The sequence below is a fragment of the Somniosus microcephalus genome, chromosome 2 (genome assembly GCF_052327205.1).
Source record: "Somniosus microcephalus isolate GS21.2 chromosome 2, FLI_Smic_1.0, whole genome shotgun sequence".
Classification (NCBI taxonomy): Eukaryota; Metazoa; Chordata; class Chondrichthyes; order Squaliformes; family Somniosidae; genus Somniosus; species Somniosus microcephalus.
In genome coordinates, this window is record NC_140988.1 from 298,291,412 (window position 1) to 298,307,459 (window position 16,048).

The 16,048-nt window shown below is 46.1% G+C and overlaps 1 protein-coding gene across 1 annotated transcript in view; it reads right to left on the reverse strand.

The window, feature by feature from the left end:
• gba2 (glucosidase, beta (bile acid) 2) overlaps positions 1–16,048 on the reverse strand; it is a 90,596-nt gene that overhangs the window by 57,523 nt on the left and 17,025 nt on the right. Inside the window, exon 5 of the mRNA XM_085973440.1 lies at positions 11,591–11,830. Within this exon, the coding sequence (XP_085829566.1) occupies positions 11,591–11,830 (240 nt within the window). The remainder of the gene's footprint in view (positions 1–11,590; positions 11,831–16,048) is intronic.

A 16,048-nucleotide genomic window follows, 5' to 3' on the forward strand; every position in this document is an offset into this window, starting at 1 on the left:
ATTTCTAGGGCCACTTCCTTAAGTACCCTAGGATGTAGATCATCAGGCCCTGGAGATTTATCAGCCTTCAATCCCATCAATTTCCCTAACACCATTTCCCTACAAATACTGATTTCATTCAATTTCTCCCTCTCATTCGACCCTATGTTCCCCGACATCTCTGGGAGGTTATTTGTGTCCTCCTTTGTGAAGACAGAACCAAAGTATGTATTTAATTGGTCTGCCATTTCTTTGTTCCCCATTATAAATTCCCCTGATTCTGACTGCAAGGGACCTACGCTTGACTTCACCAATCTTTTTCTCTTCACATATCTATAGAAGCTTTTACAGTCAGTTTTTATGTTCCCTGCGAGCTTACTCTCATACTCTATTCCCCCCTCTTAATTAATCCCTTTGTCCTCCTTTGCCGAATCCTAAACTGCTCCCAATCCTCAGGTTTGCTGCTTTTTCTGGCCAATTTATATGTCCTCTCCTTGGATCTTATGCTATCCCTAATTTCCCTTGTTAGCCACGGTTGAGTCACCTTTTGTGTTTTATTTTTATGCCAAACAGGGATGAACAAATTCTGTAGTTCATCCATGCGATCTTTAAATGTTTGCCATTGCCTATCCACTGTCAACCCTTTAAGTAACGTTCTCCAATCCATCCGAGCCAACTCACGCCTCATATCATCGTAGTTTCCTTTATTTAAATTCAGGACCCTAGTCTAAACCCATGTTTAGACCAAGGCTGTAATGAGGTCGGGAGCCGAGTGGTCTTAGCGGAACCCAAACTGGGCATCAGTGAGCAGGTTATTGGTGAGTAAGTGCCGCTTGATAGCACTGTCAATGACACCTTCCATCACTTTGCTGATGATTGAGAGTAGACTGATGGGGCGATAATTGGCCGGATTGGATTTGTCCTGCTTTTTTGGACAGGACATACTGTGGCAGTTTTCCACATTGTCGGATAGATGCCAGTGTTGTAGCTGTACTGCAACAGCTTGGCTAGCAGCGCGGCTAGTTCTGGAGCACAAGTCTTAAGCATGATAGTCGGGACGTTGTTGGGGCCCATAGCCTTTGCTGTATCCAGTGTGCTCAACCGTTTCTTGATATCACATGGAGTGAATCGAATTGGCTGAAGACTGGCTTCTGTGATGGTGGGGAGCTGAGGAGGAGAAGGGGAATAGAACATGTCCAAGGAATTATAGACCAGTCAGCTTAACGTCGGTGGTAGGAAAAATAATGGAATCCCTACTAAAAGGAGAAAACAGAACATCTACAAACCAAAAATAATAAGGAATAGTCAGCATGGATTTCAAAAGGGAAAGTCTTGCTTGACCAACCTCATTGAATTTTTTGAAGAGGTAACAGAGAGAGTAGACAATGGTAATGCAGTAGATGTAATTTATCTAGATTTTCAAAAGGCCTTCAATAAGATATCATTTAATAGACTGATGAAGAAGGTGATGAAGAATGCGAAGTCAGGGGACAAGTAGCAGAATGGATAGCTAGCTGGTTTCAACACAGAAAGCAGAAAGTAGGGGTAAAGAGTAGCTTTTGGAAAGAGTGGGAATTCGGAGAAGAGGGGGAATGAGTTGCTGCTTTATGCCTACACTACTGGTAGTGCTTTGTGTTACAGGTAGATATTTAATTTCAGTACCCATAACTTAAATCTAGACTAAGTAGTCAAGAAATTACACTGTAAACCAAGTTACCTAATAACAAATTTAATTAAATAAAACAAGGTCATATAGGGATGGCAGTGCAGGGGGTGTGCCGCAACTGCAGCATGTGGGAGTTTGTGGAGAGCATTGTGATCCCGGACAACCATGTTTGCATTAAGTGCCTGCATCTTGAGGAACTTGAGTTATTGAGCTGGAGTCTGAGGGTGCAGACATTGTGTGGCATCAGGGATGGGGAGAGTTACCTGGACACTTTGATCCAGGAGGCAGTCACACTCCTTGGGTTAAGTAGTGGTACAGGTCTGGTTAGTGGTTAGGGACAGGAGGGTGTGACTGCAACTCAGGCAAGTAAGGGGACCGCAGGTGCAGTGCTGGAGGAGCCTCAGCCTTTGCCCTTGTCTAACAGGTGTGAGGTTTTTGCTGCCTGTGTGGATGAGGGAAAAGCCTGCAGGATGGATGAGCAAGCTGACCATGGCACCATGGTGCAGGAGGTCATTCAAGTGGGGGGAGTGAAAGGGAATGAAGTTGTGGTAGGGGACAGTATAGTCAGGGGGATAGATACTGTTCTCTGCAGCCGCGACCAAGAGTTCCAAAGGTTGTGTTGCCTGCCAGGGTTAAAGACATCTCCTCACAGCTGGAGGAGGAGTGGGAGGTTCCAGTTGTCATGGTCCACTTAGGAACCAACGACATAGGTAGAACTAGGAATGAGATTCTGCTGAGGGAGTTTTGAGGAGCTAGGACCCAAATTAAAAAGCAGAACCTCAAAGGTAATAAATCTGGATTGTTACCTGAGCCACGCGTAAATTGGCATAGGGACAAACCGATTAAAGGTTTAAATGCATGGCTCAAAGAGTGGTGTGGGAGGAAGGGGTTTCAGTTCATGGGCACTGGCACCAGTACTGGAGCTGTTCTGTTGGGATGGGCTCCGCTTAAACCGGGCTGGGACCTGTGTCCTGGCAAACCAAATAAATAGGGCAGTAGACAGGGCTTTAAACTAATGAAGAGGGGGAGGGGGGGGCGGATTCAGGAAAGAGTAAATTTAAAAGCAGTGAGAGAAATGTCAAGGCTCTAGAGTAGAGTAGCATTTTGGGTAAAAATAAGCAGAGTGGGTCAGGAAGGGACAGAGAGAGTAACAAAGGTAATAAGGCATCAGTGACTAAGGTGACATCAGGGAAAAATAAAAATAAGTCAAAGCTAAAGGCACTATATCTGAATGCGAAGTATTCGCAACAAAATACCTGTAGATGAATTAATAGCGCAAATAGAAATGAATAAGTTTGATCTAATAGCCATTACGGAAATGTGGCCGAGGTTGGGATCTATATATTTCGGGATACTTAACTTTTAGAAGAGATAGGCAAAATGAAAAAGGAGGAGGGGTAGCCCTGATAATAAAGGATGGGATAAAGACAGTAGCGAGAAAGGATCTTAGCTCCGAAAATCAAGAAGTAGGATCAGTTTGGGTGGAGCTAACAAACAGCAAGGGGCAGAAAACATTGGTGGGAGTTGTTTATAGGCCCCCAAACAGTAGTTGTAATGTAGGGCAGTGTATAATTCAGGAAATTAGAGGCGTATGTAATAACGGTAATACAGTAATCATGGGGGATTTTAATCTACATATAGACTGGGCAAACCAAATTTGCAGTAATACTGTGGATGACTAATTCATGGGATGTATGCAAGATAGTTTTCTAGATCAGTATGTTGAGGAACCAACTTGGGAACAGGCTATTTTAGATCTAGTATTCTGCAATGAGAAAGGGTTAATTAATAACCTTGTAGTAAAGGGGCCTTTAGGGGAGAGTGACCATAATAATAGAATTTTATGTTGAGTTTCAAAGTGATTTAGTTAAATCCAAAACTAGGATCTTAAATCTAAACAAAGCAAACTACATAGGTAAGAGGGGAGAGTTGGCCAAGGTAGATTGGGAAACTACTTTAAAAAGGTATGGCGATAGAGAAGCAATGGCTAGCATTTAAAGAATTAATACATAATTTACAACAAATATACATTCCTTTAAGGCACAGTCGTTGAGTATATTCAAGACAGAGATCAATAGATTTTTGGATATTAAGGGAATCAAGGGATATGGGGATAGTGGAGTCGAGGTAGAAGATCAGCCATTAAATGTTGTGACACAGGTTAGCAAGGCCTTAGAAAAAGAAACCAAGCACTGGGGTTTATTTCTAGAGGGATAGAATTGAAAAGTAGGGAAGTTATGCTAAACCTGTATCGAACCTTGGTTAGACCACACTTGGAGTACTGCGTACAGTTCTGGTCGCCATATTATAAAAAGGATATAGAGGCACTGGAGAGGGTGCAGAGAAGATTTACAAGAATGATGTCAAAAATGCAAGGTTATATATATCAGGAAAGGATGAACAAGCTGGTTCTCTTTTCCCTTGAAAAAAGGCTGAGGGGTGACCTAACAGAGGTCTTTAAAAATTATGAAAGGTTTTGATAGAGTGGATAGAGAGAGAATGTTTCCCACTTGTGGGGAAGAGCATAATGAGAAGCCATCAATATATGATAGTCACCAAGAAATCCAATAGGGTATTCAAAAGAAACTTCTTTACCCAGAGAGTGGTGAGAATGTGGAACTCGCTACCACAGGGAGTGGTTGAAGCGAATAGTAGAGATGCATTTAAGGGGAGGCTAGACAAGCATATGAGGGAGAAGTGAACATAGGGTTATGCTGATAGAGTTAGATGAGGAAAGACAGGAGGAGGCTAGAGTGGAGCATAAATGCTGGCATGGACTGGTTGGGCTAAATGGCCTGTTTCTGTACCGTATATCCTATGTAATCCTATGCAAGCCTCTGTCAGCTGTGGCTCAGTTGGTAGCACACTCACCTCTAAGTTTGCTGGCGCCACTAAGTTAGGTGGTCCAGTAAATAGTGAAGATGGGAGCAGAAAGTTGCAAAGGAACATTTATAGATTAAGCGAGTGGGCAAAACTGCGGTAGATGGAGTTCATTGTAGGAAAGTGTGAGGGCACCCACTTTGGATCCAAGAAAGATAGATCAGAGAATTTTCTAAATGGCAAGAAGCTAGGAACTATGGATGAGCAGAGATTTACGGGTCCAAGTAAAGAAACTACTAAAAGCTAGAGGACAGATACAAAAATAATTTAAAAGGCTAATGGAATGTTGGACTTCATCTCAAGAGGACTGGAATACAAAGGGGTGGAAGTTTTGTTACAGCTCAGGTTAAACCCCACCTTGAGTACTGCATTCAGTTCTGGAAAATATATTTCAGGAAGGATATATTGGCCTTGGAGGAAGTGCAGCGCAGATTCGCCAGAATGATACTGGGGCTAAAAGGGTTAAATTAACAGGCTGCATAGACTAGGCTTGTATTCCTTTGAATAAAGAAGATTAAGGGGTGATCTAGTTGAGGTGTTTAAGGTGATCAAAGGAGTGGAGAGAAATTATTTTCGCTGGTGGGGGGTGCAGAACAAGGGGCCATAACCTTAAAATCAGAGCTAAGCTCTAGGTGATGTCAGAAAGAACTTTTTCACACAAAGAATAGTGGAAATCTGGAACTCCCCCACCCCCCAGTGACTCAGTCAATTAAAAATTAAAAACGGAGATTGATAGATTTTTTGTTAGTCAAAGGTATTAAGGGCTATGGAACCAAGGAGGGTAGATGGAGCTAAGATACAGATTAACCAATGATTAACTGAATGGCAGGACAGGCTCGAGAGGCTGAATGGCCTACTCCTGTTCCTAGTGATGAATTGTTAATCAGAATAGCAGCTAGTCAACATTAATGCTGTTTTTTTTTTTTTTTTTTTAAATGACAAAACTTCATCTGTTACTAAAATACATTAGAACAAATAAACAGACCAAACAGTAGCTGACAAAAAAAATGCAATGAATGGAATAGAGAACATTGTTCTAGCTGCAGGGAAGAAAAAATGAACTGCTGGTCTAATATGCGAACAAGGCTTTTAATACTATGGAGTAAGGGTGAGGGACCATGTAAATCAGGGCAGTGTGATGTCACCCAACTTTGAAGCAGATATTCTAAAGAAATGTCATCACTCGCTGTTTTCCCAGAACAGAAACCAGTCTAAGTGCTATGGCTAATATGTAGTTTCTTTCATTGAAGCACTTGAAATTTAGCCCATTTCTTAAGATGTCAGACATTGTTTCCTTTAATCATGAAAATAATTTCAAGATCAGTAAACCATTTTTCTATTTTCTATTTGGCAGATTACTCCCCTTCCAACATAAAATATACTTACAAGCAACTAATAGCCTAAAAATATCCTTATCTTATGATCAGGCCCACAAAGTAATACAAGGTCCCCATAGAAAAAAACACAGATCAAAGGGATATGCATTCATTTCCAGGGCCTGGAAAGAAAACATGGATTAAAAATGAAACCACCAGCACACAAATTAAAGAGTACTTTTACTAAGAAAGATGGATCAGAATCTAGAAACGCTATGAAAGCAGAATCTATGGCCCGTAATTTGCGATCAGTGGTGAAGCAAAGGTGCTCACCGCAGACCTAAAGAAAGCTGTCCACTGAGATCTCGCAATCTCTGTGGCGAGACGCATGTCTTTTTCGACGTTCAATTGATTGCAGCACTGTGTCATGGGGATTTCTAGTGCGATGCTGCAGTGACGTCAACAAGCTATCTACAAGTTACAGACAAGATGGCTCCTGGGCTGGCAGCTCCCTCGGGAGTTCCTTTGCCATCCTTAGCTCTTTCTCCCCCAGTCTCCTCTCTTCTGCTGTTTAAGTTCCCCTGGCTCTTAATAGTGGGTGCATTTTATCCCTAACTGCAAGTTCAAGCTGCAAGGTTAAAGTTACCTGAACCCACTGCCCATCCCCCGACCATGCCTGTTCTTTGTTCTCATCAGTGAGCACTGGCTCTTCACTTAAACTTAGCTTCCAAATTCCCATCAAGACTACGCTTCTCCACTGGACTAGTGATCTAGCAACTAGTGGATCGCGAGTGGAGCTCGGGGCCAGGGATCACGAGAATATCAGTGCTAATTTGATCCTGTGAGAGACATTATTCATGTCCGAGGCCGGGACCCAAGAGCGAGGTCAAGGCCCAGGAGTGGCGCAGTGTGGACAAGCAGTGGGGTTGGGGCCCAGGAAAGGTGCGGCATGGGCCAACAGCGAGGTCGGGAAGACCACAATGCATCCTAAGAAACCCGAAGTAGGGAGGAGGACAGTAGGGGTGTGTGTGTGTGTGTGTGTGTGTGTGTGTGTGTGTGTGTGTGTGTGTGTGTGTGTGTGTGTGTGTGTGTGTGTGTGTGCGCGCGCGCGCGCGCGCGCGCTAGGCCGTTGTAGCAGAGCCTGGTCTCCAGTCGTCTTGGGTCCCCTTGCCATTGGACCAAGACCTTGCTCTGTCAAGCCCGTGTGGTAGCTGGTGTGCAACGGACACCCCACGTTAAAAGAATTCACGCAGAGGCATCTTCAACCCTTTAAAATGAAGTTCGGGACCTGGAACGTCAGGACCCTCATGGACAACCCCAACAGTGACAGACCGGAACGCCGTGCTGCTATCGTTGCCCGGGAGCTCAGACGTTTCAACATTGACATCACCACCCTAAACGAGATCCGGCAGGCAGGGGAAGGCCAGCTCAAGGAGCAAGGCAGTGGCTACACCTTCTTCTGGAAAGGCAAACTTGAAGAACGACACCGCCTCCATGGGGTAGGCTTCGCCATAAAAAATGAACTAGTTGGGCGTATCAGAGACTCCCCTAGCGGTATAAACGAGCGCCTCATGACTCTTCGGCTCACCCTAGCCCGGAACCAGTGCGCTACGGTCATCAGTGCTTACGCCCCAACACTGGAAGCCACAGACGAGACCAAAGAGGAATTCTACTCCAGCCTCTAACAATCCCTGTCCAGAGTCCCAAAGGGCGACAAGCTGATCCTCCTTGGCGACTTTAACGCCAGAGTTGGAAAGGACTCAGACCTCTGGGGAGGTGCGATCGGCAGAGAGGGGGTGGGGAAAGCCAACGCCAACGGTACCCTCCTCCTGACGAAATGCTTCGAACATGGCCTGGTCATAACCAACACCTTGTTCCGGCAGAGAGACAAGTACAAGGCTTCATGGCAGCGCCCTCGCTCCAAGCACTGGCATCTGCTGGACTAAGTCATAGTCTGAGCGAGGGACCATAAGGACATCCGCATCACCCGCGCCATGACAGGAGCTGACGACTGCTGGACAGACCACCACCTAATCCGCTCTGTCATCTCCATCAATGTAGCCCCAAAACAGTGGCGGCAACAGAAACAATGCTGCAGGAAAATCAACGCTGGTGCACTCAAAGACCCCGCTAAGAAAGCCCTATTCAGCCTGCGCCTCACAAACAACCTGACGACGCCCAGTGATGGAGACACAGTGCCCACAGCGCCTGGTCTGCACTCAAGGCCTCCATAATCAGCACCTGTAAAGAGACGCTCGGTCACTCGACCGGAAAACACCAAGACTGGTTCGACGAGAACGATCAGGAGATCCAAGAGCTAATAAGCCGCAAGCGCAAAGCATTCCTGATCTGGAAACAGCAACACAACTCGAGAGCAAGAAAGCAGCTCTAGAGACGCCTGAAGGCCGAGGTCCAACAAAAAACTCGCGACCTAAAGAACGGGTGGTGGGTGGAGAAAGCGCAGGAGATCCAGCAGCTAGCCGACAACCATGACGTGCGTGGATTCTTTAGCGTAGTCAAGACCGCTTACGGCCCAAGCACCCAAGGTCCTACCCCACTGCAGGCCAAGAACGGAGAGGTACTCATCAAGGACAGAGAGGCAGTCAGTGCCTGCTGGAAGGAACACTTCGAAGATCTCCTTAACCGACTCTGTCTTCAACACGAGTGTCCTCAACTCCATCCCGCAGCATGCTACCTGCCGCCATCTCAGCACAACCCCAGCCCAGCATGAGGTTGAAAAGGCCATCCGACAACTGAACAACAACAAGGCCTCGGGAGCAAATGGAATCCCTGCCGAGGCGCTAAAGCATGGCAGAGAAGCACTACTGATGCAAATTCATGAACTAATTTCTCTCATCTGGAAAGAGGAGAGCATGCCAGGGGATCTCAGAGGCGCCGTAATTGTGACCATCTTCAAGGTGACAAGTCCAATTGCGGTAATTAGAGGAGTTTCCCTGCTGTCTGCCACAGGGAAAGTCATCGCAAGAATCCTCCTCAAGCGCCTTCTCCCAGTGGCTGAAGAGCTCCTCCCAGTCGCAATGCGGATTCTGCCCACTAAGGGGCACAATGGACATGATCTTCACCGCACGCCAATTACAAGAGAAATGCAGGGAACAGCACCAACCGCTGTACATAGCCTTCCTTGACCTCACAAAGGCCTTTGACACTGTCAACTGTGAAGGATTATGGAGTGTCCTCCTCAAATTCGGCTGCCCTCAAAAGTTTGTCATCATCCTCCGCCGGCTTCACGACAACATGCAAGCCGTGATCCTGACCAACGGTTCCACCACAGACCCAATTTATGTACGGACCGGGGTCAAGCAAGGCTGTGTCATCGCACCAACGCTCTTCTTGATCTTCCTTGCGGTAATGCTCCATCTCACCCTCAGTAAGCTCCCCACTGGAATGGAACTAATTTACAGAACAAACGGGAAACTGTTCAACCTCCGTCGCCTCCAGTCAGATCATCCTTGCTTGCGTCTGCACACACTCGGAGGTCGAACTCAAACCATGCGTAGACGCTCTTGCGTCTGCACACTCGAGGTCGAACTCCAAACCATCGTTAACACCTTCACCGAAGCGACGAGAGCATGGGCCTTTACTAAACATCCGTAAGACAAAGGTCCTCTACCAACCTGCCCCTGCCACACAGTACTGCCCCCGATTATCAAAATCCATGACAAGGCCTTGGACAACGTGGACCACTTTCCATACCTCGGGAGCCTACTGTCAACAAGGGCAGACGTCGATGACGAAGTCCAACACTGCCTTCAGTGTGCCAGTGCAGCCTTCGGTCACCTGAGGAAGAGAGTGTTTGAAGACCAAGACCTCAAACCCGGCACCAAGCTCATGGTCTACAGAGCAGTAGTAATACCCGCCCTCCTGTATGCCTCAGAGACATGGACCATGTACAGCAGGCACCTCAAAGCACTGGAGAGGTACCACCAACGCTGCCTCCGCAAGATCCTGCAAATCCATTGGCAGGATAGGCGCACCAATGGCAGTGTTGCCGCTCAGGCCAACATCCCCAGCATCGAAGCTTTGACCACGCTCGATCAGCTCCGATGGACGGGTCACATCGTCCACATGCCCGATACGAGACTCCCAAAACAAGCACTCTACTCGGAGCTCCGGCACGGCAAGAGAGCCCCAGGTGGGCAGAGGAAACGCTTCAAGGACACCCTCAAAGCCTCCTTGAAAAAGTGCAACATTCCCACCAACACCTGGGAATCCTTGGCCCAAGACCGCACAACGTGGAGGAGAAGCATCCGGGAAGGCGCCGATTGCCTCGAGTCTCTTCGCTGGGAGCAAGCGGAAGCCAAGCACAAACTGCAGAAGGAGCACACGTCAACCCAAACACCCCACCCACCCACCCACCCCTTCAACCATCGTCTGCCCCACCTGTGACAGAGACTGTAGGTCCCACACTAGACTAATCAGTCACCTGAGAACTCATTTTTAATGTGGAAGCAAGTCATCTTCGGTTCCGAGGGACTGCCCAAGAAGAAAATCTAAGCAGCTAAACACATTGAAAAATTCTCACAGGAACCAGGAAGAGAGAAGCTGCTTTCATCTGGACTTTTAAAAATGTTAGAGCACGAAATAAAGATTGGGACTTTCACATGGGGATAAGGTAGAAGCTGAACTATCATGAACAAACTAAAAAAAAATTAAAATTACAATTTTTAAAAAACTTTAATCATAATGATGAAATTTGACACTCCACAAATATAAAAATTAGTTTTTCAGGGCCAGAACATTTGTTTACTAGTCAATACGCTGTTAAAACCCCAGTTACACCTATTCCAACAAGGCTCAACATTTAATGGTGTATTTAACAGCCCTACTACCACAGAAAAGCACAAGATCGTCAGTTTCACTGATTGTCGGCTACTGGGGGGGTCCACAGCGCAGCCAGTGTCGGATCAGTGAATGACTGACTGCAATTTCTGGATTTCCCTGAAATTGCGGTCAGTTTCAGAGGGGTAATGACCAGTATTCCCTGTCAGGTGCACATCCACTCACTGCTCCAAGGAACCCCTGCAGCCACCTCTGTGGCAAAGCATTTCATGCTCCAAAAACTCTTTGTAAAGAAATTTTACCCAAACTTCTCCCCACTCTCAATGTCTATTTTAAATGAATGACCCCCATGTGATTGACTCCCTAACTAGAGGATGCCAAGAGGTCAGCCAGACCAAAATGGCTGAACCATTTAGTAATAAAGAACTACAATATATAAAAAGAAAAAGACATGGATTTATGTAATGCCTTTCACGACCTCAGGACGTCCCAAAACACTTTACACAGCTAATGAATTACTTTTGAAGCATAGTCACTGTTGTAATGTAGGAAATGCAGCAGCCAATTTGCACACAGCAAGGTCCCAGCAATGAGATAATGACCAGATAATCTGTTTTTTAGTGATGTTGATTGAAGGATAAATATTGGCCAGGACACCGGGGATAACTCCCCTGCTCCTCTTCAAAATTGTGCCACGAGATCTTTTACGTCTACCCGAGAGGGTTTTTAACATCTCATTCAAAAGACGGCACCTCCAACAGTGCAGAGCTCCCTCAGTACTGCACTGGAGTGTCAGCCTAGTGTGCTCAAGTCTCGTGAGATTTGAACCCACAACCTTCTGACTCAGAGCGGCAGTGCTTCAACTGAGCCATGGCTGACAAAGAAAAGGTTGTTCTATGGCTCTAAAATTATACTGAATTCTGGAAGAGTAACACTGTAACTCACTCACCTTATGCCTGGCTGAAATCGCCATTGTATAGTCATTTATGGGGGCAGCGTGATGCAACAACACTCCTGAAATTTGCTCCTCTTCTTTATCCAAATGGAATGGTTCATTCCAGTGCCCCCCTTTCTGATCATCCTTAGTTCCAGTACCATTCCTCAGAGTAAACATAAGCGAAACCTCCAGGTCGTCTTCATTTTGGTTTTCAATTTCCCATACAAAGACCCCAACCGGCAGACTAGTGTCCTGTGAGGCAAGGGATATTCATGTTAAATCCATTCCACATTTTTTGGTCTTCTCAGCTAAATGCAAATACTAAAAGTTCAAAGACCTTTTCACAGCTTACTATTCAAAATGCAATTTCATTTGACAGCAAAACAAAACGGTAACCTATTATACAAAGCAACAGTGGAGAAAGGTAGGGTAGAGGTTACAGTAAAAAAAAAAAGATCACATGAAATAGCACACCAAAACATTTCAGGCACTGGGTTACACAGGAAGAGGAATAAGAAACAGGTAAGTCAAAGAAACTTACTGGCACCAAGGAAGGTGGGGGGGGGGGGGGGGGGGGGGTGGAAGAACATAAGGGAGAAAAATGATTGCAGTAGGGTACTCAATGGTGCAATTTATGAATAATTCCCTTTGTAGTAAGAATAAAGTAGAGAGAAGGTGCCTGGACTAGTCCAGAGCAGGAGGAGAAATAGTAGTGGTATTTAATAACGTAGGTATTGAACAGTCAAAGGACTTGAAAACTGGGTTTAGTCGTATTAGGGGGAAAAATATGCAGCAACACATCAAGGACACCCACCCCCTGGACACATTGGAATCTTGAAGTCTCAGGGAGTCACTCAGATCAGGGCAAAGAATGAGAGAAACTTATAGCATAGGAGGCGGCTATTTGGCCCGTTGTGCCTGTGCTGGCTGTTTGAAAGAGCAGTTGTGCTTAATCCCACACCCATGCTTTTGTCCGTAACCCTATACGTTCCTCATCCTGAAGTACCTGTCAAACTCACTTAAAATTATTTATGGATCAGCTTCCACCACCTTTTAAGGTAGAGTGTTCCAGATCCCGACAACTGAGTGAAAACATTTCTCATCATCACCCCTCTAGATCTTTTGCCAATGATTTGAAATCTATGACCTCTCGTTATTGACCCACTCACCAGAGGGAGCTGTTTTTCACTATCTACTCTATCAAAACCTCTCATCATCTTGAAAACCTCTATTAGACTTCTCTGTTCCAAGGAGAACAGTCCTAACTTTTCCAACCTCTCCTCATAACTAAAGTCCCTCATATAGGTCAAACAATTTTTTTTAATCTTCAGAGGGAACAGAAGAGCCACTAAGATACCTCTGGGATCAATTAGCATTGAACTGTGCACTGTTGAGGCCTTCATTAGGCCCAGAATGAGACCTATGCCTGCTCGCAACAGACATGGGTCCTGCTGGGTCTATCAGAACTACTTCTGCTGGAATTCTTGGGGTGACCTGGGAATGCCCCAGTTACACCCCCATACTATTACGACATAAGGGGAGGGTAAAAGGAAGCATCAACACTCTGGATCAGGATTTTCTGTAGAGTTTAAGTGGGGTGAAAAACTGACAGATCCAGGATCTGCCCTGAATTCTGATACCCTCCCTGCCATAACACTTCCAAACCTCACCACCCTCCCACTACAGAGTGAATTTCTACCCGAACATCTGGAAATAAAGGTTTCAAAAATTGTAAATTTATCACCTAACTCTGGACCCATTTCTACCTTCAGTCTGACTTCTGTCACACAGCACTGAGCCTACACTGGTTAGTGTCAATGTCAGACAGAGAGACTGATGAGTTATCCCTCAACTTGTAGCTTTAGGCATCCTTTCCCTGCCACCACTTTTCTTTGTGGTCCATCCCTGTGGCATTAACCTCACATGGTTCCATTCTTGCTCCAACACAGCCAGCACATCCACAGTGGCTTCTCACTTCAGCATTCCATCTTTGCCTTCCTAATTCTCACATATGGTACCCCTCAGCAAAATTATCTGTAATCATGGAGCCAGCTTTCATATGGGCACCAATTATGCCAGGTTTTACCTCTCCACCACAACCCAAGATTCCAAATTCATGATTGTTGCTGTGCTGTCCAACATAAAGTTAGGAATCAGCCAGAATTTTCTGCAACTCATCAATGCCTTCGTCACCTTCAGACTTGACTATTCCAATCTTTCCTGGCCAGCCTCTCATCCTCCACAAGCTGCAGCTCATCCAAAACTCTGCTGCCCTGGGGTTAAACCACACCAAGTCCTACTCAACCATCATTCTAACCCTTGCTAACCTACATTGGCTCCCAGTGCCCCAACATCTTTCAATTTAAAAATCTTATCCTCATATTTAAGGAGTGACTTAAAAGGGAGGTAATTCCAGAGCTTAGGGCCTAAGCAGCTGAAGACATGGCTGCCAATGGTGGAGCGATGAAATTCTGGAATGCACAAGTGCAGGTAAATAAAAGCCATAAGAAAGGCCAATAAGCATTATGGGTTTTATAAACAGAGGCAGATTAAAAACTAAAATGATAAGTTTGAACAAAACATGAGTTAGACAGTTGGTAAATAAAGCGCCCTAGAGTATACCTGTAACTGGGGTATTGAATTAATTTTTAAATTAATTAAAGGAGTAAGTCATGGCAGGAGAGCTCAGACCCGTGTTCTGCTCCTCTTGCTCCATGTGGGAAATCAGGGACGCTGCCAGTGTCCCTGACGACCATGTGTGCGGGAAATGCATCCAGCTGCAGCTACTTGTAGACCGCATTGCGGCGCTCGAGCTGCGGGTGGATGGGTTGTGGAGCATGCGCGATGCTGAGAGGCTCGTGGATACCACGTTTAGCGAGTTGTGCACGCCTCAGGGTAGGGCAGCACAGGGAGTGACCATCAGGCGGAGCAACAAAGGCAGGCAGGTAGTGCAGGGAACCCCTGCGGACAGCCCCCTTTCAAACAGGTATACCGCTTTGGATACTGTTGAGGGGGATGACTCACCAGGGGAAGGCAGCAGCAGCCAACTTCCTGGCACTGGGGGTGCTCCTGCTGCCCAGGAGGGGGGGAAAAAGAGTGGGAGAGCAATAGTGGTAGGGGATTCTATAGTAAGGGGAACAGATAGGCGTTTCTGTGGCCGCAAACGTGACTCCAGGATGGTTTGTTGCCTCCCTGGTGCCAGGGTCAAGGATGTCACTGAGCGGCTGCAGGGCATTCTGGAGGGGGAGGGTGAACAGCCAGTGGTCGTGGTCCACATTGGTACCAACGACATAGGTAAAAAGAGGGATGAGGTCCTGCATCAAGAATTTAGGGAGCTAGGTAACAGATTAAAGGGCAGGACCTCAAAGGGTGTAATCTCTGGATTACTCCCAGTGCCACGTGCTAGTAAGTATAGGAATGGGAGTATAGAGCAGATGAATGCGTGGCTAAAGAGTTGGTGTAGGGGGGAGGGTTTTACTTTCCTGGATCACTGGGCCTGCTTCTGGGAAAGGTGGGACTTGTACAAGTCGGACGGGTTGCACCTGAACCAGAGCGGGACAAATATCCTTGCGGGGAGGTTTGCTAGCACTGTCGGGGGAGGTTTAAACTAACTTGGCAGGGGGATGGGATACAGAGGGGAGCTGAAATAGGGGGGGATGTGCTGCCAATTATGGAGGAAAAAACAAGTCAGCTTGGTAGACAGGGCAAATATATAAGGGCAAGGCTGGATGGCATCTATTTTAATGCAAGGAGTCTTGCAAATAAGGTGGATGAACTGAAGGTGTTGATAAACACATGGGAGTATGATATTGTTGCTATCACGGAGACATGGTTGAGGGAGGGGCAAGACTGGCAGCTCAATATTCCGGGGTACAGAATCTTCAGGCGAGACAGAGGGGGAGGTATAAGAGGAGGGGGTGTCGCAATATTAATTAAGGAGTCAATTACTGCACTAAGGAGGGATGATATATTAGCAGGGTCCTCTAATGAGGCCATATGGGTGGAGCTTAAAAACAAAAAGGGGGCAAGCACTTTGCTGGGAGTGTACTATAGGCCTCCAAACAGTCAGGGGGAGATAGAGGAACAGATATGTAGGCAAATCTCAGAGAAATGTGCAAATAATAGGGTAATAATAATGGGGGATTTCAACTTCCCCAATATTAACTGGGATAGTCAAAGTGTGAAAGGCTCAGAGGGTGTAGAATTCTTAAAGTGCATCCAGGAGAGCTTTTTGAGCCAGCATGTAGAAAGTCCTACAAGAGAGGGGGCGGTACTGGACCTAATTCTAGGGAATGTGGCCGGCCAAGTGGAAAAAGTGCTAGTAGGTGAGCACTTTGGTGATAGTGACCATAATATGGTAAGATTTAAGGTGGTCATGGAAAAGGACAGGGATGGGCCGGAAATAAAGGTTCTAAATTGGGGGAAGGCCGATTTTAATAGGATAAGGCAGGATCTGGCCAAAATGGACTG